Source organism: Folsomia candida, unplaced genomic scaffold (genome assembly GCF_002217175.1).
Source record: "Folsomia candida strain VU population unplaced genomic scaffold, ASM221717v1 Fcan01_Sc002, whole genome shotgun sequence".
In the NCBI taxonomy this organism is placed as follows: Eukaryota; Metazoa; Arthropoda; class Collembola; order Entomobryomorpha; family Isotomidae; genus Folsomia; species Folsomia candida.
The window spans coordinates 8,237,374-8,262,813 of record NW_019091194.1 but is presented as its reverse complement, the minus strand read 5'-3'; the positions used below and the strand labels follow the sequence as shown (position 1 = coordinate 8,262,813).

Genomic DNA, 25,440 nt, shown 5'->3' with positions numbered 1-25,440 from the left:
TCCCATCTACTGCATAAATGTTGATAGTTTATTAATTTCGATTGTCATCAAAAGAGAAAAAGTTGGGTATTGTTTCATATATTTAATTCTAGAGCTAATTCTGCTGTATTATGTGACTGTTACACCCATACGGCATATACATATTTATTATGATACAACGTGCATAATTCCGTGACATTGGTCTCAAAAACGAAGAAAGTTTAAACACAAGTGCGGTTTATGTATATGCTGGTCTGTTGTGCTGCGATTCTGAAAAAAAATCTATTAATTCTTAAATACTTTTTAAGACTGGAACTGGAAGTTATTTAGTTGCATTTTACTATTTTCTAATTACGAACAATATGGAGGAAGGTCACCCCCAAGATGCCTATGAATTGGTAAAAATAGTTTAGAAAATATTGTTCTATTTTTGCGTAATAAGGAGATTGAGGTTTATTTTGTGCATTTTTTACAGGGTCGGGCTGCAGTTACCAAGTTAAAGGAACACGATGAACAATTGTCCCTTCAACTTCCCAAGGCACTCAAAGCCTTGTTTTCTGACACAGAATTTCAGGATGCCATTATGGTCTCCGGAGTGACCAACCAGCGTCAAAGACTGACCCCCATTGCCTCCTACCAAGTCGCCAGCTCTGTGTCCAGTAGCAGTAGTGGCAGTAGTAGGCCAACAACTGTAACTGCAAATCGCATGATAACCCGTACGGCTCGACGGGGACGGCAACGTTACATTTCCTCCACATCGTCGCCAACGCCAAGCAAGACGTCTCTTCAGCACACTTCAGATACTGCAGGTTCCGTTACACAATCATCGATACAAGAAATAGCATTGGAGTATGTGGATGACGAGAGAGCAGAAAAAGTTGTGGCCGAGGATCGGATAAAACCTGTAAAAAAGCGAAAAACTGTAAAAAGGAATCAAGAATTAGAGACTGGATCTCAAACACAGACGCCAAATCCTACTGTTATTCCACAAATCGAAGGTGACCCAGTTGAAACAATTAATGACGGCAACACAGTTGACTATGGTATGTATGTAAATCAAAAAAATTAGTATTTAGATTGACATTTAATTTTTCGAGTAATTTAATTTTTAGTAAGCATTGATGTGATATGGTTTAGTTTCAGAGGACAAAAACTGCCTTTGCTGTGATGAACTTTTGAATTGTCCAAAAGAAGCAATGTCAAAGGAATCAACCAAAACTAGTGATGCGAACCCCCCAAATAATTTGTTCCTTCGTGATTTATTGTGGTTATCCTTAGGAATGCAAAAATTTTATGATAGAACTTCACTCTCGTTTCCATTCTGTGAAAATTGTTCACTGAAGATTCGGAAACTTTACGATATTTGCAAGCAGGTTGAGCAGTTGGAGGTGGAATTTAACGAAATTAGAGTCTCTCTTTGTGAAGGGATAGTTTCAAATCATTTTAAAATGACCAAAGCTGCTGCTGCATCTGGTCAACAAGTTCAGTTGAAGTCTAAGGTGCTAAAACGTAAGAACAAATATATTCTGTGTACTGGTTGATTTGTTACATCGTTACATCGTGATTAATTTTTTTATGATTTTTACAGGGATTGAGAAAGAGGTTTCAGAAGTACTTCCAGGAAGCCAATTACTAAAGCAAGTTTCTAGATTTGTAGACAGTAAATCTCAAACCAATGGTATGGAGTAATATTAGTACTTTGCATCCTTTAGAATAATATTCTTAAATTTTAATTGTGACTTCTGCAATTTTTTTATGAATGGCAGCGGATGATCAATCAAATGTTGATGAAAGCATTGGACCAGTCGAAACTTCGCCCTCGATTGAATGTAGAATATGCGATAAAACGTTTACTTCTCAAGCAGCAATTAGGTCACATGAGAGGATTCATAAATCAAAAGGACAATTTGGCTGCAATGTACGTAATTCAATCATTGATTAACAACCTAACATGAAAATGACTCGTTTTCATTGCATTTCAGGTTTGTGGCAAAACTTTTATTACCAATCGAAACCTCATTTACCACACTAAAATTCACAAAGAAAAATCCCACAAATGCCAATTTTGTGATAAAAAATTTTCATGTAGTGGAAATCTGAAAGATCACATCCGACGACATGTTGGATTTCGACCTTTTCAATGCACCATTTGCTTGGAGAGATATTTTGTGATGAAACACGTTCGAGCTCATTTTCTAAAGCGACATCCGGATATGAATGTTGCAAAGAATGTTAAAAAGATTTTGCAGCACAATTCGTCGGCAATTTAGTTGAAACTCATTTTACTTTGGATGGGGACGGGATTGATTTCCAACCACCATGTGTCCACAAGATTAACATCGGAGCGTGACACCATCAAAAGTGAAACGGGATTCATGTAATATGCGATTTTTTATGGTATGCTTAATTAAATTAATGTAAAAAATGTATCTAAAAAATATATTTCTTGTATAAATTCATTTATTCTTGATTTAAAAACGAGGATAAAAATAAATGATTTGTTTTGTGGAGTTAGGTACAATTTGTCACGACGCCCGTGTGTTTATACCTAACTTACATATTTGTTAAACTATCTTTTTCTGTCTGTGTCTTATCAAAGTTAACCAAGTAGCTACCAATAACTTACTGACGTTACTTTACGTTTCTTATAATTGTTAATAGTACATGGCCATCGTTATTATAGCATATGTCATACGGTTTCCATCACTCACAGTAACACACTCCTTATACTTTCTTGAAAATGTACAATATCTATCTCGAAGTAAAAATCGTTATTTACTACATACAACATAGTATACCCTTCATTCTTCAAATTAATATCATCTGAGACAACATTTGACATGGAAAAGTAATTTTTATTTAAAATACGTCCCGTACGTAAATGTATATATCAAGTCAACACCTAATTAAAATCCACCAACAATCAAATCAAAGGCGCATCATTTAACACGATTCTTTACCATTTCGATTTATGCAAACTTTTTGAATCAGAATCAGAAGTGTTTGGATCATAATTTTGTTTTGTACTCGCATGTATTTTTTTAATGTGTCTCAAAGTTTAAGAACCAAAAATATAATAACATAGAAGAAATAGAATGGCACTGAATGTAAAACTGACTTGAATTTAAAAAAAACGTTCTTTTGCTCAAATGTCCCAAAATCACAAACTTTTTCTTTTTGATCAGTATATACTCACATATATACTCAAGTTGTTGGCTCTTTGAAATAACGAAATTGGAAATCGTAATTGAAAATGTGACAAGGTGGGAGCAATTACAGAGCATCAGTAAACATTTTCCTTTGTTGTCCATATTCAAATTTTGTCTCAGAGTAATTGTTGTTACCACACTCCACTTAATTATCAATTTATTTCTAGAATATGTATGTAATACTCGTCGGTTCAAGGGTGAAGAGTATATCGGTATATGTAGTAGAATGCTTGAGAATGACAATTTTGCTACTGGAAAAATGTTCTAAACTTTGAATTTGAATATTAAGAAATGGAGAGTGTATAATTAAGGAATTAGTACATACATACTAGCCGAGTAGTATTGTGAAAGATCAAGTTGGGTCCTCAGTATTATCAATCGAGTATTAAATCATTCCTGTTTGTATTTAGGACATAATTGAAAAGAAAAGTCAATGTTAGTACAGAACGCACTGTGTTTTGAGAGATCGGTCATACCTACATATTTAGATGCACTCTCCACAAATGCATAGTACATATTATTAGCTCGTTTGGAGACCATTGTAAAAAAGAGACAACGTATGCATCTGATTTTTTCTCGAGTATAAAATCCGTGAAAGAAATTTAATGATTGTTTCTGTCGTGTGATTTACTATATGTAAATATTGCTGACAAACTCTTCACATTCAATTTCTAATCATCACCATGAGCAAAAATAACATAGAATTGGACAAATAACTTAAAAATAAGAAAGCATTTAAAAAGTACATATAATAGACTGTATTTAGTTAGTGGTGGTGGAAGTTAAAGCTTTGAGATTATTGCACAACGATGACCCGCTGTAATGTTATACATATATAATATGTAGGTAAGTAAGAACAAAAATGTTGAGTTGAGTTGACCCCTTTTTTCACGTTATTGTTATTGTTGATTTTTTGGAGCTGAATTTTTGTTATAAGGATGACGAATAAGAGGAAGAGATCAAGTTGTCCATGGGCATTGAGTTTGAGGCAAAATTGAGGTGAGTGCTTCGTCTCGACTCTATCCCACATTGACTGTCTTGTTGTGCAAACGGGGGCGACAAGCTGGACGATGACTGGGATGGCGAAACAACCCCCACAACCAAGTCTTTGGAGGAAGATGATTGTTGTTGTGAGGTTGTGTTGTTCCACCCGACTTCATCTCCCGTGGGAGGAGGAGGGCTTTCCCCACTGCTCCCACTACTGCTATCACTGTCAGCCTCAGAGGAATCAAATTCTGACTTGTCTCCAGCCAAAGTACTCATCAGTCTGCTATCACCTGTTATTGCTGTTGTCGTCGTGGTCGTCGTCGGACTACTTTGCAGGGGCTGACTTATCGTAGCCGTATTGTTGGTAAAAGGAAGGAACTGCTGGGAGGAAGTTATCGTGTTTGTTGAGGACGGCGAACCATTAGTTGTATGGTCAACCAAGAGAGAGAGCGAGGATTGCTGCTGTGAGGACGACTGGTTGGAGGAAGAGTTAGTTGAGGTGGGTGGGAGAGGAGGGGGAGGGGGAGGAAGTTGAGGTGGGGTCGCATAGTATGCATAGGACAACTCCTCACCGTATCCGGAATCACATTCGAGCATTGTAGAACTGTTGGCGCTTGTGTCTAAAGAAGGAAGATCCTGTTCATGTTCATAGTCGTACGATGTCGTGTGGTATGGCGTGGGACGAAGGCAGCTATATTCATAAAGGTACTGCGATTGACCAGGAGTAACAACGTTGCTGCCAGGCAAACTGGATATTATGGAGTCTCTTGTCGTAGAGAGAGGATTGTTAGCCGTTGAGTATGGATTTGGAGACAGGTACGGATCGGAGGTGGAGGGAAGTGGAGCTGCTGATGATGATAACGACAAAAGTGGTCGGGAATCAGTTATCAAGAGGGGTTGACTTGAAGGTAATGGTGGTGGTGAGGAGGAACCGAAACAGTGGGGGTGGTGGTTAGAAGTAGGACGCCAAAAGGAGGGTAGTCGTTCCCTTGACTTGAGTGACTCGTCCACTTCATCTTCGCTTTTAATTTCTTGCTCAATATGTCTCAGCGTGTTGCAAATTAAGACAGAACGGTGGAGACTTGGTTCCACGCAGTGTTGCTGTTGATATCGAATGATACAATAAGTATATGCATATATAAGCATTAAGGATTTTAAATTTTAAATTCAGGGAGTGAACAATTAACCTACCGATCGAAACTTGTTTAGTTTGCAAAGTGAAAGGTGGAGAACGGTGGACCTTTGTTGCTTATACGATGAAAATTCCTCCTCCTCGTCGTCCGATGCATCAAACTCTTCGCCGCTGTTGAAAAGGTCTTCCGATGAGGAGAGCGACTCACAAGAAGACGAACTCGCATTGTCATCCATATCAATGTTGGAGCTTGTACTACAGTTGACGTTCATCCACATGGGACTGGAGGAAGATTTTCGAACGATGGTTGCATCTGCAGACCCCAAATTAAAATAAGACTTTCCATTTTCTTCTTCCGTTATCACTTCGTGGTCATCATTCAGAACAGATCTCCAGTCGGTACCTATGAGAGAATCGGGAATTTTCATTGGCATAACTTGCGTAAAAAAAAGTAATGCAATAATATACAGATCTATGTATCTACGTATTTATTTATATGCATGTCCATCATACCAGGAGACGAAGTAGGCCTCAGACCACCATTCACAACCGCTACTGGAGTGAGGGAAGATTCATGACACAGAAGGGAGGTAAACTCGTCGTTGTCCGCATCAGAGATTGTCGCCTTAAGAAATGGGGTTAGCAGGGAACCATTGTTGCAGGGAACAGGAAGAGCTTCTAACGAGGACTTGAGGGATTCTAGTGGATCCGACGCCAACTCGGGTCCATTGTGGATCGTCGACGATGACGTTAGGAGTGTTCGGGCAAGGATGGAAGTCGTGAGAAAATCGGTGGTAACAGCTATCGAGTCCTCTTGTGCTGGTGCGAGACTTGGAAATTCGTTATTGTTGTTATTATGGTTTTTGCTAAATTTCGCCAATTTCGCCGATACGACATCCAGATCTCCATTCGGAGTTCCGAGGCGACGTTTCGCGCTCGGCGATGCCACTCCCATTTTGTTGCTGATGATGAAACCACTACCGTCACTCCGATCCACACTTTCTCCAAATATCTATAAAAAAAATCATACCATTTTCATTAATTTTGTTCATTTACATAAACAATACATATGCATTTCATCATTTGAATGTATATTTGCTTAAAAATTTTTATAATTTTCATAAATTTTTACAAACTAGATATGTCCTTTTTAAGCCAATTAGTTTTGTGCATTACTTTGCCACCCAAAATCATACTCATTATCCAAAACCCAGGCCAACGCCAACGATTCAGTCAGATTTTCTACTGGTTACATCTCTATGAATTTGTCCATCTCATGCATTTCTTTATTGCAATAAGCCAGCAGTCATCCAAAGGTACAACCATGAACCAAGTAGAGAGGAATTCCATCGAAAGGACACAATAATAAATATGAGAACGCCTTGCTCGCGTAGCAGAAGGGATAAACAGGTAAAGCATTTAGGTAGTAAAGTAAGGTGAGTGAGTAAAGCTATGCATGTAGAAAAGTGAGTTGGCTAAAGTAACGTGAACCAATGTATATGTAGTTGATCGGTTGTACTATTCTGTTAGTTGGTTGGTACATATTATTATTATTATTCCATCTTTCGTGTAGGCTAGCTCTCTCACTTGATTCTCTGGTTGCAACAATCCACCAGAGTCCTCAACAACCATGATATGCAATGTTATAAGTAATAACTTTAACTAAACTAAATAAAATAAGCTCGTCAGACAACTTTTCATTCCTCTACTGCATCACCATCCCCAACCAGCAACCACACCACCTACTTTAACTTGGTCTCTCTATACGTATGCAATACGCTACATATTTAGATAATAGCGTTGCTTTGGGATCCCAAGTATACATACGTACCACTACTCTTTGGATTTTGCCTTGGTTTGGTTTAGGAGGCTGATGTTCAATTTCAAATTTCAATCTACAGTACATACAGTACACATACCTACGTAGCTAACCCTACAGTCCCACAGCACAGCTTGTACGTATATATGTTGTACTTATGGTGTACACCCTCAAGTACAACAATTGGACAATGTTCAATGCACTACTTGGTTCGTTCGACGCTTCATGCTTCAAACATTTTCTTCTCATTGTTGCTCTTTCTTGCCACATACATACGAAGCCTCTGAACTGAACGAAGGAAAGAATTGTGACATGCATGCAGTAAGAACGAGCGAGCAAGAAAGAAACCAAGAAAAAATTCTCATGCAAAATTATTTGAGCAGTATGAAAATTCTCTCTTCACATCGCTTTGCTGTAACAAGAAGGATATTTTCGTAAGAAAATGGTGAATGTGGTATAAAGATTTGTAAAAAGTATGTAGACTAAACAAAATAAATTAAAATTTTTAGCACCAACTAAATAAATAGATAATCGGACACAGCACTAATCCTAAGTAATTGGCTGGCTAATTCATACCAATTTGAAGGCTACTTGCACATTACGTCGCTTAATTAAGTAGCCAGTGACACATTGGCGGGTTGGTGGAGAAAGTTAGCACGACCAGCGATACATAAGAAGAAGTACTAATGTATATCGTACTTGTAATGCACATTCATAAAATACGTATCACTTTTTACCAGAAAATATCGGGTCGCCATCTCCCACATTATCATTCTAAGATTCTATTTACTGATGCTGCTGCTATGTTTGTTGAAATGTTCGAGCATCTTGGACGTATGTACATACATATGCGTTCGAAAGGAAGATGTTGGTACCCTTGCGTAATCTAAATGCGTTAGTACATAAGCCATATTTTTAAAGAAAGATGCCTTTTTATGCCTTTCTTTCTACTCGTCGCAGAGAATTTACTCCACTCTCGGGGTATTTATCAGTAAGGGATCTTTATATTAGAAAAAGAAAAAAATGAAATACGAAAGATTTTTTGCCGTCACAAATAATGAAACCCTTACTGCTCGACGACCTTCTCTCTCTCTCTCTCTTCCCTCCACAAAGGGAGAAAAAGAGGAGGGTAGCTTTTGGAGGAGCGAAGGGTCACTTTATGCATCTGGTCTGAGTTTGGATGGATAAATGTGGTAGAGAGATGACTAACCAAACCAGGCCAACCCCACAGGCAAGACAATCCTATTCCAACTGCATCCTCATCCATCCTGGATCATCACAGTACAGTATACATAAATACATACACTTCACATCATATCTGTTGATTGCCTGACTCATTTTCCAACAAACAGCAGCAGTGCATGACATCAGTAAAGTGCTTTCACTAGTGTAAAATAAATGGGGTGGTTTCCAGGAGCATTCATATCTCTTTGGACAAAATCCCGAGCCAACATGTACAAAATTGTTCCTTTCAGACCAGAAAACTCTGGCTATGCTCATCCCCCTCACAGCAACCCTCCTCTTCGGCCCACATCTCACCGGAATTATCCACCCACCCACCCAACGATGCTCAACAACAATGCATCATTTTCTGATCTGACTTTCCCTAAAACTCGAAATTCGGTTCTTGTTGGTTAATGTTGATCACAGATTCGGGGGGATACAAACTTTCATCATTCCATTGAGCAATTGTGAATGAATTGGTGAAATGCATGAATGAATAATAGTAAAAGTTAATAAATTAAACATGGTATTTTAAGAGTTGTCAACTTGTATTGGTGTTACATATATTTTCATTCAAAAATTTTGCGATGGTGGATTCAATTGGATTTGTCAAAATTCCACGAGTCAATACATGGAATACATACAAAAGTCAACCTGTTGGCACTTGGATTGTTGTATTTAATAATAATGTCCACCACCTGTCACTGGTTCATATGTTTCGTCATGAACATTATCATTTCATGATATTCGTTTTAGAAAATGATCCGAATTAAATTAAAGTTATTTCTGATCAGAAATTTGACACTGTTAGGAATTGTAATAATATTTTTTATGTTCATGTCTTGAATTCTGTTGTTTCTTCTCTATGAAGAAATCAACAAGTCCACTCATATATTTTTACAGAGTTGTTTGGGCTGAGATGAACAAAGGATTCCGCATCCACGTATAAATGTAGAAGAAGAGATAGACACATCCTCTCTCTTCTCTCCTGTAGCAAACATGCATTTTAGTGCGATGCCTCATCAGCTATGTGTGTGTACAAGTTTGCAGGTGGACAGACTTGTTCCATTAAGTTTAGATTGGTTCATCGTTCATAACACTTTTCAACATAGACCAGCTTTTTCCTCACCAGCATTATAATATCTCTTCTCTCTACATGGTGAGTTGCATTTGGTCGCATTTTACACACGATACCAACCAAAGCAAAGCAGCAAACCAACGATTCTTGTACACAGTGAAGCAAATAAATGAGAATAAAATGTGGCTATGCGAGTAGTGAGTGAGACGAACTAAACAAGCCAAGGTCTCTCAACCAACCAACCAACCAACCAACCAATAATCTCATCGTGTTCTGTTCTGCTGTTGTTGTTGAATAGTTGAATTCTATATGAATGTACATGCATACATATCCCTTCCTTCTGCTGCGTTTTACACAACCAAGCTTCAACGTGCCCCATCCCAAGAAGAATTCCACTTAACTAACTAACCATCATTGTATTTTTACCTTAGGTTGCCGCCTCCTCTGTTATGCTTAACCTAAGCAACCTATCTCGCGCATTCGTTGAACGACGAGTACATATCTCAACTTTTACCTTAGCCTAGCTAGCGGTAAGAAGTCAGTGGTGGTACGTTGAAATGCGACTTGTTGGTGCATGGGTTTTGCCTTCAAGTCGGAGTATATTGAACTCCTTTTTAAATGCTCACTTTTTGGCTTAATACTTGCTCGCGAACCAAAGTCATAACCTAAGGGAGCGCAAGGATATGAATGATGATGTCATTTATTTTCATGTGGTGCATATGCATTTTTCACATATAAATCGGCACTGAAAGTCTTGCGCCATACTCCTGCCGACGACGACGACTAGTTAACTTTAACTGAGGCGCTAAAATTAACTTGGATGAGGATTGGGTAGAGTGAATGGATATCGAGCCAGAGGGGCAAAAGCGTGGGCAACAGCAGCAGCAGCGTCGCTTTCATGAGTATTCGGTGAGATGGGTCGGTGGGGGTGAAATGAATTTGTTTGGTGGTGGGGTTGTTGGAAAAGTGTTCTTCTCACGAACGGACGGAATCCGAACGAAGCCAAGGGAGGACGCAGAGTGAGGAATAATCATGGGAGGAAAGTAATAATGGAACCAAATCCTATACCACCAGGCTTTTTGGGAGGGGAGAGGAGAAAAACGAAGCTTGGATGTACTCGGGGGCCATCCGATTCTTCGACCCATTTGACGCTTATTTTCCTACGCCAGTTTTAGCTAGCCAAGTTTTACAGGAAAAGCATCTAACGTAAAACTGAACTCGTGGATGTCGCTCAATTTTGGACTGGTTGATATAAACCCGGTATTAACATGCATGCAATGAAATACTTGAAAAACTTGAAACAACGCCATGTATTGATACATGGCGTTTCAAAATTTCGAATTTGAAAAAATATTTCACATATATCGAGTCGTCCAGTGTGACGGTGACCAAAAATTGACAAAAAGCACCCTGAACATTATCAAACTAATTAATTACGGATGATAATACTGTGTGTATGCATTTTAAAACTAAGGCGTCAATGATAAGTTTAAACTTGGCGCAAAGCGCTAATTTCTCGCTGATCTAAAGCGCCTTGGCAGGGCATTCTGAGAAGGAGAATATACGTTTGATGAATAAACCCACCTAGAATTCAGCTTTAACCCTTTTGGATAGAGTTTCTCATTTAGAAGAGTAGAGTATGAAGTTAGAAAGGAAGGGAACTTTTTTGTCCTTCTCACATGACGTCAATATGGTTCAGACCAACGCTGCTAGCAAGCGAGGATACATATTATTCTCATATTGGAAGCGTTGCTCCACTATACGAGTAAGTTGCCCTTCTCTGGCGTGGGACGTGTAGCGTTGGTTGAAGTACAATCCGCGTCGTCGCCGTCGCTATGCCGTTCAACATATCGAGGTCTTTGCCTATCTCTTCTTTTGTGTTCACTCTTACGAACGCCTATGCCACCGTATGCAATGTTTCAGCCTCTCTTATATTGGGTAGGATGCAGAATGTATGCTTTGTTATATGCTCTGGCTCAATACTTCCATTAGTGCTTGGCTGGCTGTTCCCTTTTCCAAATGGAAACTGGTTTCTCGACATAAAAGCCTCTCTCCCATTATTAAACTCCAACCAACATCAACATCAAACTCCTCTGCTGCTGCTCTTGGCTGGCTTATTCCATCCAAGCAATGTAGCCATCGGCATAGCTTTGGCTTATACAGAGAGAAAGGCACAATTTTTGTTAAGTTTCATCCAGCAGAAGCAGCACCAAAGGAGAGTAATGTACTGCTTCTGCTGCTGGATCCACTTTGCTTTTCACTGGATGGAGAGAGACTGAGCCAAGAGGAGTTAAATCCGGAGAATATAAAATGTGGTTGGATTCTTCTTGGTCGGATGAAATGAGCCCATAGCTTTCCTCGCAACGACCAAGGCTAGAAAATTGGATGGGACGTCGTGGGGCAAATATTGCCGGCTACACGTCGTCGTCGTCGTCCCCTCCTCCATGTGTATGTCTTATGCCCCACCAGCCAACAAAACCATGCAATATTCATCACTCCGAGTTTTTTCTTGCCCGAAATTAGGATTCGGAGATCGGATCGGTGTGTGGATGCGTTCAAAATGTGTTCCCGCTATCACAATGACCAATGCAATGCTTCTGTCACCTACTTGATTGAATCCCTCCAAAAATCTGGGCTAGTGCAACAGTTAGTTTGGCCGTCTATTATATGTACTCGCACAGGATTTGGAAACACATTTTGTCTCTTTCATTAAGAAAAAGTTTGTTGTTACTCAGATTCCGCCCGTGTATGTGGGGGCATGCACAACATAATCTGTACTTGGTAATGTGCATGCATACATACGTATTAAACAAATAGATGCATAATACACCACTCCATCGCAATTAACTAACTTAACTCCCTTTACACACTACTGACCTTGATTTATCCATCCTTATCTCATATGCATGCATATGTGCATACATACATAGATAGATACAGAGGACAGACAGAAAGCCATACGAACTGGCACACAACGTAATCTGCACAGGCGAAAACATGGCGAAACTTTGAGGAAAGTGAACAATGTCAAAGTACATATGTGGGATGGATGCAATGAACATATTCAAATGAAGGGGGGATAACTATCCAGCACTAGGGTTGGCTTATCAATACTTGAAAATGATGTTGTTGTGACAAACAGGACGGTCCATTCCATGATGTGGATATGTATTTATGTATTTATATTATACTCGAGAAAAATTAAGAGTAGTAATATGAACTCGCAATTAGTTACATTACATCATGGTATCACATTAAATATTTTGTGAGCTCAAGAGTGAAATATGGAAAATTGATAAGGCTGAGTATACCTATATAATAACTGTTGATGGTGTACCATGTACATCGTCACCAAATTGTTTGTTCTAGAACGAACATATTTAAACCAAGATTCATAGATGTACATTCTTGTTGTTAAAATGTATATCATGTAACACACTAATACCCTTTTAAATTTTGTCACATTCACGTTTACTTTAAATTCATTTACTGAATGAATCTGTATACAGTGTATGACCTTATCAGTATACAACTATATATGTATAAAAATGGGTGAGAATGCGACAACAACAAAAGTGAAATAATAAATTCAAAGTTCAACTACATATGTAGATTATTAACATATATCCATCCACAAAGTGCATCCCATTCAAAACAATAATTGCATTGCATATTGCATTCCTGATTCTGCATAATTGCACGGACACGTACAAACCACTTGCACTTGTTGTTTGAGAGAAAACAATGAGCAAACACGCATAAAAATGCGAGAGAGGGTTGAGTACAAATACATGTGTGATTACCTTGTGTGTATAAAAACACATTAATCCTGCCAAACGCAGCAAAACGCATTAGTGCACCAAACATGAAATGAATAATAAAACAGTAACTAACCCACTACAATGGAATACGATAAACGGATATGCATGCAAAAAACAAAGGTTGCGAAGAGTAGAATGGCATATGCAGACAGACGGACGGAGAAGACAAGGTATAATAAAGCCACAAGTAGAATATACTATGTTGAGATACCACGTGAGGGAACGTAGTAAATAAAGCAAATGAATGAGCAGATTGTTGATGTTGATTCTTGATTGCAGATTAATTGGATTGGATTCAAGACTCATCTCATTCTACTCAAACTTGAAAGACATTAAAGTCATTAAAGTGCACTTTACATTGAATAACCGACGCGCTAACTCCCAATAACAACAAACTCTGACACATGTGCATCCTTTACCGACAAGTTCATCATCTTGCATAATTAAATATATATATATATAGCATATAGTATATGTATATATGCATGTATTAATTTATTAAGAATTTCCATGATTTTAAATGGCATTTAGTACTGGATAAAGGACAATGACTTAATTTTTGTGCTCATTAATAGAAATTCTCTATGCTTAAATACTTGTTAATCGTGTTGCATAACTGAACACAATTAGTGTATCTTATATACATGGGAAACAAGTTAACAGACTGAGGAGGAATTCCAGCCTATATAATATTATTTGTGCTAATTTTATTATTTTATAATTAAAATCATCTTAAAAACATTCGAATATAAGAATAGTAAATGTGTAGATCTGTGCAATATGTGCGTTTGCAAAATTTAATAGAGTAAAATGCACTGTAATTTCACCTAACGCTAGACTCCAGCAACTGAATAATATAATAATATGAAATATATGTATAGCTATATGTGTGTAATTTATAATGCATTCCCAAAAAAAGCTCTTTATGCAATGCTAATCAACTACATACTTCATAATTTTGAGCACTACAATGTTTCCAATCCATCATCTGTTCGATGATGGTACAGTGTACGAATGTGAATGAAACCCTCCTGCACTCATGTGGTGATCAGTAAATGTAAATAGTAAACAAAAAAAGATGATGCACATTACGGAAGCATACGGATGGACTTTTTAGTAAACTATGCAAAATCTCCATGTTCGAGTATAAAATGATCTGTGTACTTCAATTAAAAAGAAACTGCATAAATGTGACTTACTCTTTGCTCTCCGGTTGATTCACTTGACATCTTATTCTTATTCTTAATGAAGGACTAGCCCATGGTGACGATCGTCCCTCGATAAGAATTCCGAGTTTTATCTTCTTGTCAAAATTCAATTAAAAAGTCGTTAATATTTCAGTATATGGTAAGTGTGTGATCTGTAGCAGGTGAAGCACGTGACGACTTTGTGTATCCGAAATTGAAAGAGTTTCGATATAATTTGGCACAAGAGTATGACAACGTGTGTGGGAGAGACTGGGGGAGGAGGGGTCGTCGCTTATCAGCACTTATCAGCGTTTCGCGGGGGAAGTGCGGTTTGAAATTTGAATTCGTCTATCGCAGGAGCAGGCAGGCAGGTAGAGGTTTGATGAGACAGCTTCTTCTTCTCTCTCTCCCCGTTCGACCAGTTTGTCGGGCTGGCTGTGTTCAATTGAGGCAAAGTGAGAGAGGTTCTCCCCATATAACATTGCATGAGAGCTTCACGATGGCAAAGTCGCTCTCGTTGGTATGTACGTACGTATGTATGTACGGTCTCTGGCATGAAGCAGTAGTGGGGTTGGGATTGAAAACAGTATGCCTCGTTGCCATTATATATCAAGAGAGGACATTCACATGCCACGTTTAAATATCATAGTGTCGTTCCTCGTTCATATCATACAGTGTCTAAGTAAGTCTGACAATCTAACTATATAGGCAAGCTGATCAATTTTTGGCTGGGCAACTTGAGACTATGACACATAACTATGCTTTGTATGTAAACATATGAACGTAGTATAAAGAGTTATGCCCCGGTATAGAAATTGCATACGAAATTTATGGAGGCTCCCTCAAAATATTTTCCTTTTGGTCTCTTTTTCTCTCTCTCTGGCTGAGCTGAGTTCAGTTTTGAGAACATAGAACTGAATGGTATTCCTTCCACACGTTTTTCATCCGAGCTAAAAGCATTGCACATGATTTTGGTCGTGTGTACTGACTGTGCTAGGTTTTCCTTGGTTGGCCATAAGGATTACATGAAAAGCAGGGAGAGAGAAGTGCGAGCACAGTACTGGGCTTCGTCGAATAATAAAACTTTGCTTTTACACAGCAACTACTCGGCCGTCTATTTCTCTCCTCTAACGAAACTTTGGCTACAGCCTCGCTCGCTCTCGTCGTCGATATGCACCAACAAAACCACTTTTGCACTTAGTCCTCCTCCTCTGCGCAGTATTCTAAAAGTCTCAAATATTTCGAGACGACAGCGAGCGAGAATCCGCTCGCTCGCTAGAAGTGAACTTTGCACGACACGATAGGCTGATAACGCTGCTGCTGTTCGAAGGAACCACCGATACGGAATTACGGCACCAGTCAGTCCTCCTCCTCATATGATGCATATATTCTCCTCCGCTTTGTTTCCCACCCATCCTGCTGCTTTCATGGCTTCTTTTTCTCTCTCCGACCTACCCGGGGTAATCTAATGCACGCTGTAGGTATAAAAACTTTCAGCAAATTTCCACTCTTGTGACTGTCGTCATTTTAAAACAATGTGCAAGCAGGGTTTATTCAAAATTTTATACAAAAAAATATTTTTCTCGCCAAGTCCTAGTTGCATTATTGCTTCGTGGGAAATTAATATTGGAGGAATAGTTGCATAGCTAAATTTCAGCCGCATGTAGAGTAGAATTGAAACCTATGGGATTGTATAAGTAAAGTTGGGGTTTTCGTGTGTTGCCTTGCCATGTTGGTTGCTAGTTGCTCGACGTGGTTGGGTTCGGATGGAGAAGCGAGTTAACTGAAGAGTGCAGCAGCACTAGGACGACCGACACGGGGTGAAATAGGAGCGCGTCGAGTTTCTTTCCATCCAGTCTCATATACATTCTCTTGAAAATCTATCTAAAACCCAGACTTCAACTCGTAACCAAACTCAAACTTTACCAAAAGGATAACTGACTGTGCTGCTGTTCCTACGCAAGCAAAACTCAAACTATTCGCCTTAAAACTCTTCACTTACAAACCAACCAAAATCGGAACTGGGCGAACTCAAATTTAACGTCAGGATTACTCCATTTTTTAAAAAACTACTTATATGCTAATGTTATGCTGTTATCAATCATCATTTACAAAAAATGCAATATTTTTCTAGAAGTCATTGTTAAAAATAAAGAATTTGTAAACATTTACATGCATGAAACTTCCATTGAGAGAGTGAGTTATTTAATTTATAAATTACGAATAAGTTGGAAGGAGGAAAATGAAAAAAAAATCATGACAATTTCTTGTACGACTTGTTATACTACTCGCTCTTGCAAAGCCAGCTAAGGAATAAGCATTATTTTTCTCTCTCTCTTTGGTCCCTCTTTGAAATACAGCAGAGCAGGATAATAATAAGTTCCAAGTCAGAGTTTCCAGTTTTTGCCTTTCTCCATATATATTTCTCAACATTGTCCGACTGCTAGAAACTAACTGAAGTTTGGTCTGGAGAAAGTCAAGTAGATTTCGCTCAACCCATTCCAAAAGTACAGAGAGAGAGAACGCGAGACTCGGTTTTTGTTTGTTACATACGTACGTACATAGAACGAAAGGAAAGGAACGATGCAGTTTCATTTCATCTCATTTCTCTATCTACCAACCAGCCAGCCAACCGACCAAACCAACTTTGGAAATTTTAGGTGGGTGGGTAAGAAGGAGGGAACTCGACTCGATTCTGTGGTACATTCATGCACACATCTTCCATATAAATATTTTTCCTTAGCAAAAATTTGTACCAATTTTCTCTGCGCAATGTTAAATTTCACTCTGTCGTTTCCAAACCTGGAACATAAAACATTTAAATAACCACGTCTCCAGTTTTTCCTCTTTTTCCTGAGTAGTCGATGGTTAGTTTTGTTCAGTACTTGGTTAGAATAAAGGGGATGAGATGAGATCGGCTGGCTGGCTGGCTGGATGGATGGAGTTCCAAAATTTCGAAAAAGAAGGCAGCAGCAAGCACTCTCATTTCGTGTTTTCGTGGGTCCCATGCTCACCCGTTGTTATTGGTTGCTGGAGATGAGACGTCAATGGACTCTGATCCGAGTTTCGGGAGATTTCTCCCCAACTCCAACTTTCACCCCGAACGAGAAGAGGAGAAAGGGGAGCCAGCCAGCCAGCAGCAGCAGATTCTGACGCATGCGACCAAGTAGAATCGTCAAACATAAAAAGAAACGTCGAGGTTCCACTTTCCTCTAATGAGATGAGGAGAAGATGAGATGAGTTCAAAACGCTCGACGCTACTCCACATTACATTTTACGACCCTTAAGTAACAACCTCTATGAAAAGCAAAAGGGAGGAAAAATAGAGAAAATAACACAAAGAGAGGTTTCTTGGTCAGGGTAGAAAATATTTGCAGCAGTTGATTAAACACATGTATGTGTGACGTGTGGGCAGATATGTATGTACACATATTTATGCATTTCTGATTATGTAGATATTTACAATGTCACATGTGTATGCATAAATACAATATCAACGGGTACAGGACATAGAGGATGGATTAATGCTTAATTCATAATGTTTCAATTCGATTTTGAATAACAGAAAAATTTGAAAACGTTACTGGCAGGCAGCATAGAATGCTAGGGACAGTAACCAACAAGCAACGGTCCACATCTCATCATCGTACCTCGTCTCGTCACTTTCTTTCCCGTTCTCATTCGACCTCGAAAAGTCTCAAAATCTTCTCTCTCACTATTCCTAAATTGAGAACATGTCTCAAGTCTCCCGTCTTGGATTTTAGTTCGACTTCCCTCAGGGTTGATTTGGATGGGAATGAATCTGAAGGATTCGAATTTTTGTATTATGTAGTATACCCTTCCCACCAAGTTGATGGACCAGTTCTCAGAAGGATGCTGTATTTCCTCTCTCTCTCTCCCCTCAGCTGCACGTCAACAACCATCCCTTTTTGCCCAACTAATCCCCTTCCAAATTCTTTGGCCTCCGTGTGTAAGGGAAACGAAAGGACGACTACTTATTTACTAGGCAGGCAGTTGTTATGTCCCTGCTGCATTTCGTATTGTGGCATCCCATTTACAAAAAGGGTCCCCTCCCGCGGCCGTTCAAACCTCGAGCCCTACAGCAGGAAAACGACGACAGCGAGGGACCTTTTGTATTTCGCTGCCTCCCACAGAAAATAACTGACCAAATGTTGAATCTAAAAGCTTCTTCATGTACGTATTTTCCAGTTTAGGTTTATCTTTTCACTTTTTGAAACCCTGAATTATGTAAACTCGTAATGTCTAAACAGTGATATTTTCTGTGAGGCCATGCTATGCTAAATTGATTACTGTAAATCTAAATAATTAAAATTATACTGAATAATAAAATCAGAATTCCTTTATTAGAAAATTGTTATTCCTGAAACCTAGGAAGGAGATCTACTTTTCTTGATATCCAGCTTTCAGCCTGTGAAGAAGATCAATTTCGTCTCATAATTTGTATAATGTCATACTCATCCTTGATTCTGGTATCAAATATGCTTGTATGCCATTTACGATTAAACCAATTTCGTTTACAATTCCGTCTCATTTTCCCTCATTCTTTATTTTCTCGTTCTCTACAAAACTGAGGAGTGAGAGGATGTGGGTGCATTTCTTTGTCTCCACAAAATAGTGCCTTCATCCATGAAATGAGCAGTGAGTCTGCGGAGGTTTAGCGGAGGAGGGGTGACATGAAATTGTCTCAAATTTTCAATTTGCTTTGAATTCAATTAAACTTTGGAATTATGATAATCTATTAGCAAAGCATGGTCTCATAATTTAACCTTCATATAGCAAACAAAAAAGGTTTAAATTAATTACACTGTGCAATTACACAATTTGAAGCATATCTGAAATTTCCTCCTCCCCAACGTGAGAGTTTTCGGTACATACATGTGGACATATACGCCATAGGTACGACCTGTCGTCGCCAAGAACTTTTCATGGTGCTTGAAATCCAAGCCGTCTTCTGGTCGTCTGGTCTCTCCTTCTCTCCCCGGTAGCACTTGTTCATTCCGAGTTTCCATTTATTTATCGCAAGGAAGGTCGGTCGGTCGGCCGCGTTTCGTTCGGTGGAATGGTTGGTGGGGGAAAGTTGAGGGTCGGGGATGGTGGAGGGAGTCACCGAATCGATATATTCTCTCATCCACCACGCGACTTTCCCCAAAAAACGGGCCAAGGAACTTTCGAATTTACCCACCACGACTGCTTTACTTTCCTTCTGCCACTGCTACCGAATTTATGTAACTTCTCCACCACAGCCCTGTCTGGAATCTGGATGCGATGATTCTGCCTCCCTCCAAATTATTATTCAATTCGCCATGAAATGATTAAAATTAGAAAAACTGAACATAAAATCAACGGCGTCATCCAATAATATATACGTATGAGCAAATATAGATTACAGAAACATAGTTACTAATACCATTTCTAGCCAGATATTCCTTAATTTTACATGAACAATACCCAGATAAGAACATCGATCTTATAATTTTAAGTTACATATTTACAGGATTATCCGTATTAATTGTGACACATTATTGGCATTACTTTACGTTAGCATATATCAGACAAAATGGTATGCATACATATGTATGTATGTATGGAACTGATGTACAAAATAAATCGATAGTTTTAGATGAAATTATGAATCATGAACAGGCTACAGTTAATCGATAACACTAAAATAACTGGAACACATGCGACGAGTATAGATATCTGTAAATATATGGGTTCTATTGTTCAATAATTTTGAAATTCTTACTGGCATTATTTGTATTCTAAAAGTCCTCATAATTTTATACTATCTTATGTACATACATTTATCTAAATCGAGATTTTATATTACAATTTTTGGTTAAGTAATTAATTATTCTTCAGATACATATACTTATATTCATGAACACATGACCAATATTAAAATTTTAGTACTAACTAATGTTGTTCCAAGTCAACTATCGTACAATATGAATCATTCTATAAGATGAGATGAACGCTCATTAAAAACTTTTGAATTCTGATTTTCACTATTTGAGTTATCCAATAACATCTTTTTAACTTGTGGGACACGATTATTGCTATGAAATGTTCCCCAAATACTGTTCAAATTTCTGTAAACTATTATATGAAACATTTTTACATTTTAACATTTCGGCAGTATATATTGTGTTTGTGTGGACCAAGAATGAAAGATAACTTTGGATAAGGGCTGGTGTTATCATGACCAACGAGATAAAACATTGGTGGCACTTTTAGCAGTCACTGCATGCGAATCTAAATCTGCATTGGCTCCACCAACCAATCATTACCCAAACAACGAAGAGTCTTATTTTTCTCACACCAAACTCTGTGCAAGTTGCATGAAATAATTGAGAGGAATAAATATACACATGTACAAATATGTACAGGGATGCTGAAAGTGTCTTGTCTAAAACCTGCTATTTTGCGATGAACGCTAAAATTTCATGCGGATTGGGCTTTTAAAATATAAAATACTTGACTATTTATTTGTCTTGTGTGACAACAATTAATTTTTCGGTTTAGCAGGAGGAAATTACCAGTAGCAGTTACACTCGTATGGAAAATAACAAGTTGATGCATTATTTCATAAACATTTCTTCTAATAAAGCATGTACATTTACGTTTGAATCTCAATTTAACATCAGCTAACCCTGTATGGTGACTGGGGGACGTGTGTAGTTGCTGGCGTGTAGTATTTATGTCTTGTTCCCTCACTGGTATTGCATTATAATATTGTATGCTGATGATGAAAAGGTAAGAGGAAACCTTCTCTTGAAAAATCTCTACTTCAGTTCACAAGGAAACTTTCCACCATCGTCAATGGGGGCGATACAGCAAATCCGTCGACGCCACAACCTTTATCATTCAACAAAAAATACTGACGTGGACGACTGAAAAAATATGCAAGTACATATGCGACACACGGGGTGGATGGTCCTTTCATGTTAACTGTACCCAATTCTTCCTGTTCTTAACAAAATCTAACTCAATGTAACTATCTACTACGTGGAAAATCCTCCATATAAATCGTATGAAAAATTGTTCATCATATTGTAACAAACTTTGTCTAGAGTTGGACAATTTTTTTTTCGGCGCAGATCAATTTATGTAAATAGTAGTTCCAAAAATTAAAGTTGTTTGCATGAAATGTTTAAATGAAATTTTTACAAGATATGTATGATCGTGTTGCGAAATTTATTTTGTAAATGGTAATTATATACCATCCACTTTAAATTTTATCCGAAATATGTTTTTTTGCCCACCATTCGCTCCCACTTTGTTAGGAAGTAGTAAACTAGCAATCTAGTTATTACAGTTGGTGAAGCTGTGCGAAATTTTATTTGCGGCACCAAGCTAACTAACACCAATAAGACACCGTTTGAAAACGAAGCAAGGCTACCCTATCCCTTGAATACGAGTGCATGCATTTACATACTTGTACGACTTTTGCATCGGACAGCATGGCTTGGCGTAGTTCTTCATGAGAAGAAAGATCAGTCGTCGTCATTGTCGTTGTTTTCGAAATAGCTCTTTTCCCGTGTCTCACGTCCTCCGACTAAACCAAATTGTAGCAAATTAAAGCTTGGGTGGTGTCGCTCATGATGATGCCCTCAAAATCTCAATATACCAATGCAAGCATGTATAGTCCTGCCACCAACGACAAGTCATCATCATCCATGCAGGTCAAATTAGTAGAGTCCAATGAGTGGCTGATTCTAAGTACATTTTGAAACTGTCAAACTCTGCATAAATTCGTCTGGAAAAATGTTTCATCGCGAAACGCTCTGACATAGGATAAACGCAAAGCAATGAGTGAACAAAGTTGGCTTTATGATCAGCAGATTAATCATAAGAACATTATTTCTGAGAGAGTTTACGCCTTGTAGGATTCCTTACTACTTTACTCTTGTCGTCCTTGTGCCAAAATTAAGGCAACAACAACGCCAACACATTCTCAGCACTTATTATTGTACTTTGATTTTCCAATGGCACAGTACACTAAAATGAAATTGTTTTTTGTTCATACTACCGAAAATATGGTTTCAATAATACATTAAAATAGAAATATTCTGGAAAATCTGAATGATAAGCAATGAAACTAGTGGTTATCAAGGACATAACTTCCGACTCCACCCAGCTAGTTGAGAGTTTAACTCGCGTGGTGGCGTAGGGAGTTTAGACGGTGATGACACCTCTTCAGCATTTGTTGAATTACAAGAACGGTGGTGGTGATGGTAGTGGCAAACTAAATTTCACACCTCCAACTAAAAACTACTACTACACGTGCTATTAAAATTTGTGAAAATTGTAAACTTATTTGTCATTTGGTTTTTACTTGTGTGTAGTTAGTTACAGTACTTTTTGCAATTATTATTTAATACATTGATAATAATAAAAACATGCGGAAGTTAAAATATCATGAGCAAAAGTTGTTGAAGAAGGTGGATTTTATCAAATGGGAGGCGGACAACAATCTTCATGAAGTAAAGATTATGAGAAAGTATCATATTCAGAAAAGAGAGGATTATACTGCGTAAGTTGAATATACAGATCTGAACTTGTAGTTATAAGCAATTTTACTTTTATATGTTAATTTCCCTTGATGTCAAGGTACAACAAGTTATCGAGGGAGGTTCGAGAGTTGGCCCGTAAAGTTAAAGGCTTGGACCCCAAAGACCCGTACAGATTGGAGGCTGGGGCTCAACTTTTAGAAAAATTGTGAGTTTCATAATTGCTGTACATGTCATATTTAATTTAATTTAATTTAATTTAATTTAATGATATATTATGCAGATATCAAAGCGGCCTTATTCCAACGAGAGAAACGCTAGAGTTATGTGATAAGATAACGGCATCGTCGTTTTGTCGGAGAAGACTGCCCGTCGTTATGGTCCGTTGTAAAATGGCACAGACGATCAAGGACGCTGTGAAATTTATAGAACAAGGTCATGTACGTGTTGGAGTAGAAGTTGTTTATGACCCTGCCTTCTTCGTCACAAGGTGTTACACATATGTATCTATAATTATAACATTTATTTACTATATTATATGATTTACTCTTAATTTCAACATATCATCTTTGAATTGGAGTAATATTATCTCTCTACGCAGGACAATGGAAGATTTTGTCACTTGGGTCAACACCTCAAAAATCAAACAGCATATTCTCAACTACAACGCCACCGTACGTTTCCTTAATTTGCGCATTACTATAAGGTTGAATTCTTGAAATTAATTCGTTAATAAAACTTGTCCACATTTCAGAGAGACGACTACGATCTTATGCAATAATTATGGACTATTATTATTAATTACTCGATTTTAAGAATAATCCACATATCCCACTTGTTTTTGTTTTATATGTATTTCCGCATTATACATACATAATTTATGTTTAAAAAAGTTTGAAATACGTAAAATATCGACTTGAAATGAACGTTAAAAAACAATTTTGTTTACAATGAGTGCATAATAGATTTGTATAGTAAATAAATTCCACCATGCAGTTAATATCATTGTTGGGTTTATTTTATTTACCAAGCAGTTTTGCTAGAGTACTGGGTTATTATTAGGCAATTGGCCTTGTTAAATTTATATGTACGGTAGCATGAATAATACAAAATCATCTGATCCTGATCCAGATTGTTTCCCCGACCATCATCATGACCATATCCAGTCCAGCAGTTATATAAACAGGCGGTAGTCATAAAACTTCCTTCCAATTCTAAAAAATAAAAAATGAGGTGGAAAGTGAGAAGACGTGCGAATGGGAATAGCTCATAAATTGATTGATGGATGAATTCCTCATTCTTTCCTCCCGACTTGAATCTACCAAACTTTCACTTTTTCCATGTACTCCGACACTGAAACTTTCGTCCCGTTCAACTAGGCCGACTACTTTCTTCCCCACCCCCTCGTTTATTTATTATGAGTTATTCGAGGGAATTGGTCCCCGTGTCAAAAATGGATTTCGATTTTTATTTTTATGCATGCAGCCATTTATTAGCTCTGAAAGGGTAAAAGAGAAAGGAATGGGAACACACTGAAAGCTAAGCTTGTATACTTTCTTCACATGCCTGCATTCCTAACTTACTAAATCATACAGTGTACTTCTGCGTTGTGTAAAAATGAATACACAAATTGCTCACAAATTTTATAGGTCATCTATATAAATGTTACTTTGTGGGAGCCATAATTTAAGAATTGACCATTCATGATGTACAGAATAAAACGTATCTAATAATATGTACATATGTATGTACCCTTTAATATACACAATTACCATACTAAATACCATTGTACTTACAACTAAACCACCCAACTCGGTTTAATTTTCTTGACTCCTTCAGCTTTCAAGTAAAATCAGAATCGCTTGGGAATAAAAAAAACGATTTTCGAACTTTTTTCTCGCCAGAAGAATTACACAAGACGAGTAAAGGATATAGTTTCTCCTGACTGTCTTGGGATTTCTTCTTTTTTACTTTTCCCCTTGAAAAAGAAAAGAATAAAGATTCCTTGTGAATGACAACTTCAGAAAATTAAAGTTTTATAGCAATTTGAAAATTATTATACCAAACTACTATAATTATTACCAAAAGGGTCATTAGTTTCATATTTTCGTCTTATTACTACTCATTTTACTCGTTCTACTCTGCATTTTAATATAACTTTACTACTTTTATTTCCAATTAAAAAAACAAGCTTACAAAACTGTTCAAGTGTCCAGATGCATATTTACTTGTTTTCACTGTAAATTTATGGTAGATACACATTGGGTTATGTTATTTCGTTGGAGTCATTATTTTATTTGCTGGACTTGAAGTTATAGTAAAAGAGGAATGATTTTCGCAGCGCACAAGTCCGTGGGGCCTGTGGGACGCAGCCAGCTCTTGATCTGTGATTCTGGGAGCGTTTTTTCGTTGAGAAGTTTGGCGATGAGACGGACTCGTTATTCCAGTCAGTCAGCAGATAAAAATGTGC

General features: G+C 37.9%; 3 protein-coding genes and 1 long non-coding RNA gene across 5 annotated transcripts; 2 read left to right on the top strand and 2 right to left on the bottom strand.

The window, feature by feature from the left end:
• Positions 1–168: 168 nt before the first annotated feature.
• LOC110843126 (zinc finger and BTB domain-containing protein 24) lies at positions 169–2,582 on the top strand. Of its 2 annotated transcripts, none has more exons than XM_035847537.1 (6): positions 169–377; positions 455–1,022; positions 1,123–1,488; positions 1,568–1,657; positions 1,746–1,897; positions 1,962–2,582. In XM_035847537.1, exons 1-6 carry the CDS (start codon positions 342–344, stop codon positions 2,247–2,249), a joined length of 1,500 nt encoding a protein of 499 aa, XP_035703430.1. In that variant the 5' UTR covers positions 169–341; the 3' UTR covers positions 2,250–2,582. The 2 variants fall into 2 exon arrangements, with proteins under 2 accessions (XP_035703430.1, XP_021944750.1); XM_022089058.2 differs by having other exon boundaries at positions 176–377; positions 1,117–1,488; positions 1,962–2,553.
• On the bottom strand, positions 2,418–14,980 carry LOC110843125 (flocculation protein FLO11). The gene is made up of 4 exons (XM_022089057.2): positions 14,449–14,980; positions 5,821–6,319; positions 5,367–5,710; positions 2,418–5,276 (listed from the first exon to the last, which is right to left on the bottom strand). Exons 1-4 carry the CDS (start codon positions 14,476–14,478, stop codon positions 4,119–4,121), a joined length of 2,031 nt encoding a protein of 676 aa, XP_021944749.1. The 5' UTR covers positions 14,479–14,980; the 3' UTR covers positions 2,418–4,118.
• Positions 14,981–22,683: 7,703 nt separating this feature from the next.
• Positions 22,684–23,970, top strand: LOC110844194 (U3 small nucleolar ribonucleoprotein protein IMP3). Its single transcript, XM_022090339.2, has 5 exons — positions 22,684–22,993; positions 23,071–23,178; positions 23,254–23,460; positions 23,572–23,644; positions 23,725–23,970. Exons 1-5 carry the CDS (start codon positions 22,860–22,862, stop codon positions 23,749–23,751), a joined length of 549 nt encoding a protein of 182 aa, XP_021946031.1. The 5' UTR covers positions 22,684–22,859; the 3' UTR covers positions 23,752–23,970.
• Positions 23,971–25,440, bottom strand: LOC118434603. The gene is made up of 3 exons (XR_004834133.1): positions 25,167–25,440; positions 24,767–24,948; positions 23,971–24,184 (listed from the first exon to the last, which is right to left on the bottom strand). It is a non-coding gene; the product is annotated as an uncharacterized LOC118434603 (long non-coding RNA).

What these genes read in the sequence shown, in the direction of transcription:
- LOC110843126 (XM_022089058.2), top strand. Translation starts at nt 342, where the DNA reads ATGGAGGAAGGTCACCCCCAAGATGCCTATGAATTG. An exon ending in GAAGTCTAAGGTGCTAAAAC is followed by an intron (nt 1,489 to 1,567) that starts GTAAGAACAAAT and finishes TGATTTTTACAG; the next exon opens with GGATTGAGAAAGAGGTTTCA. An exon ending in CAGTAAATCTCAAACCAATG is followed by an intron (nt 1,658 to 1,745) that starts GTATGGAGTAAT and finishes TATGAATGGCAG; the next exon opens with CGGATGATCAATCAAATGTT.
- LOC110843125 (XM_022089057.2), bottom strand. Translation starts at nt 14,478, where the DNA reads ATGTCAAGTGAATCAACCGGAGAGCAAAGA. An exon ending in AATCAACCGGAGAGCAAAGA is followed by an intron (nt 6,320 to 14,448) that starts GTAAGTCACATT and finishes TTTTTTTTATAG; the next exon opens with ATATTTGGAGAAAGTGTGGA. An exon ending in GAGGCCTACTTCGTCTCCTG is followed by an intron (nt 5,711 to 5,820) that starts GTATGATGGACA and finishes ATTCTCTCATAG; the next exon opens with GTACCGACTGGAGATCTGTT.
- LOC110844194 (XM_022090339.2), top strand. Translation starts at nt 22,860, where the DNA reads ATGCGGAAGTTAAAATATCATGAGCAAAAGTTGTTGAAGAAGGTGGAT. An exon ending in CCTGCCTTCTTCGTCACAAG is followed by an intron (nt 23,461 to 23,571) that starts GTGTTACACATA and finishes CTCTCTACGCAG; the next exon opens with GACAATGGAAGATTTTGTCA. An exon ending in TTCTCAACTACAACGCCACC is followed by an intron (nt 23,645 to 23,724) that starts GTACGTTTCCTT and finishes TCCACATTTCAG; the next exon opens with AGAGACGACTACGATCTTAT.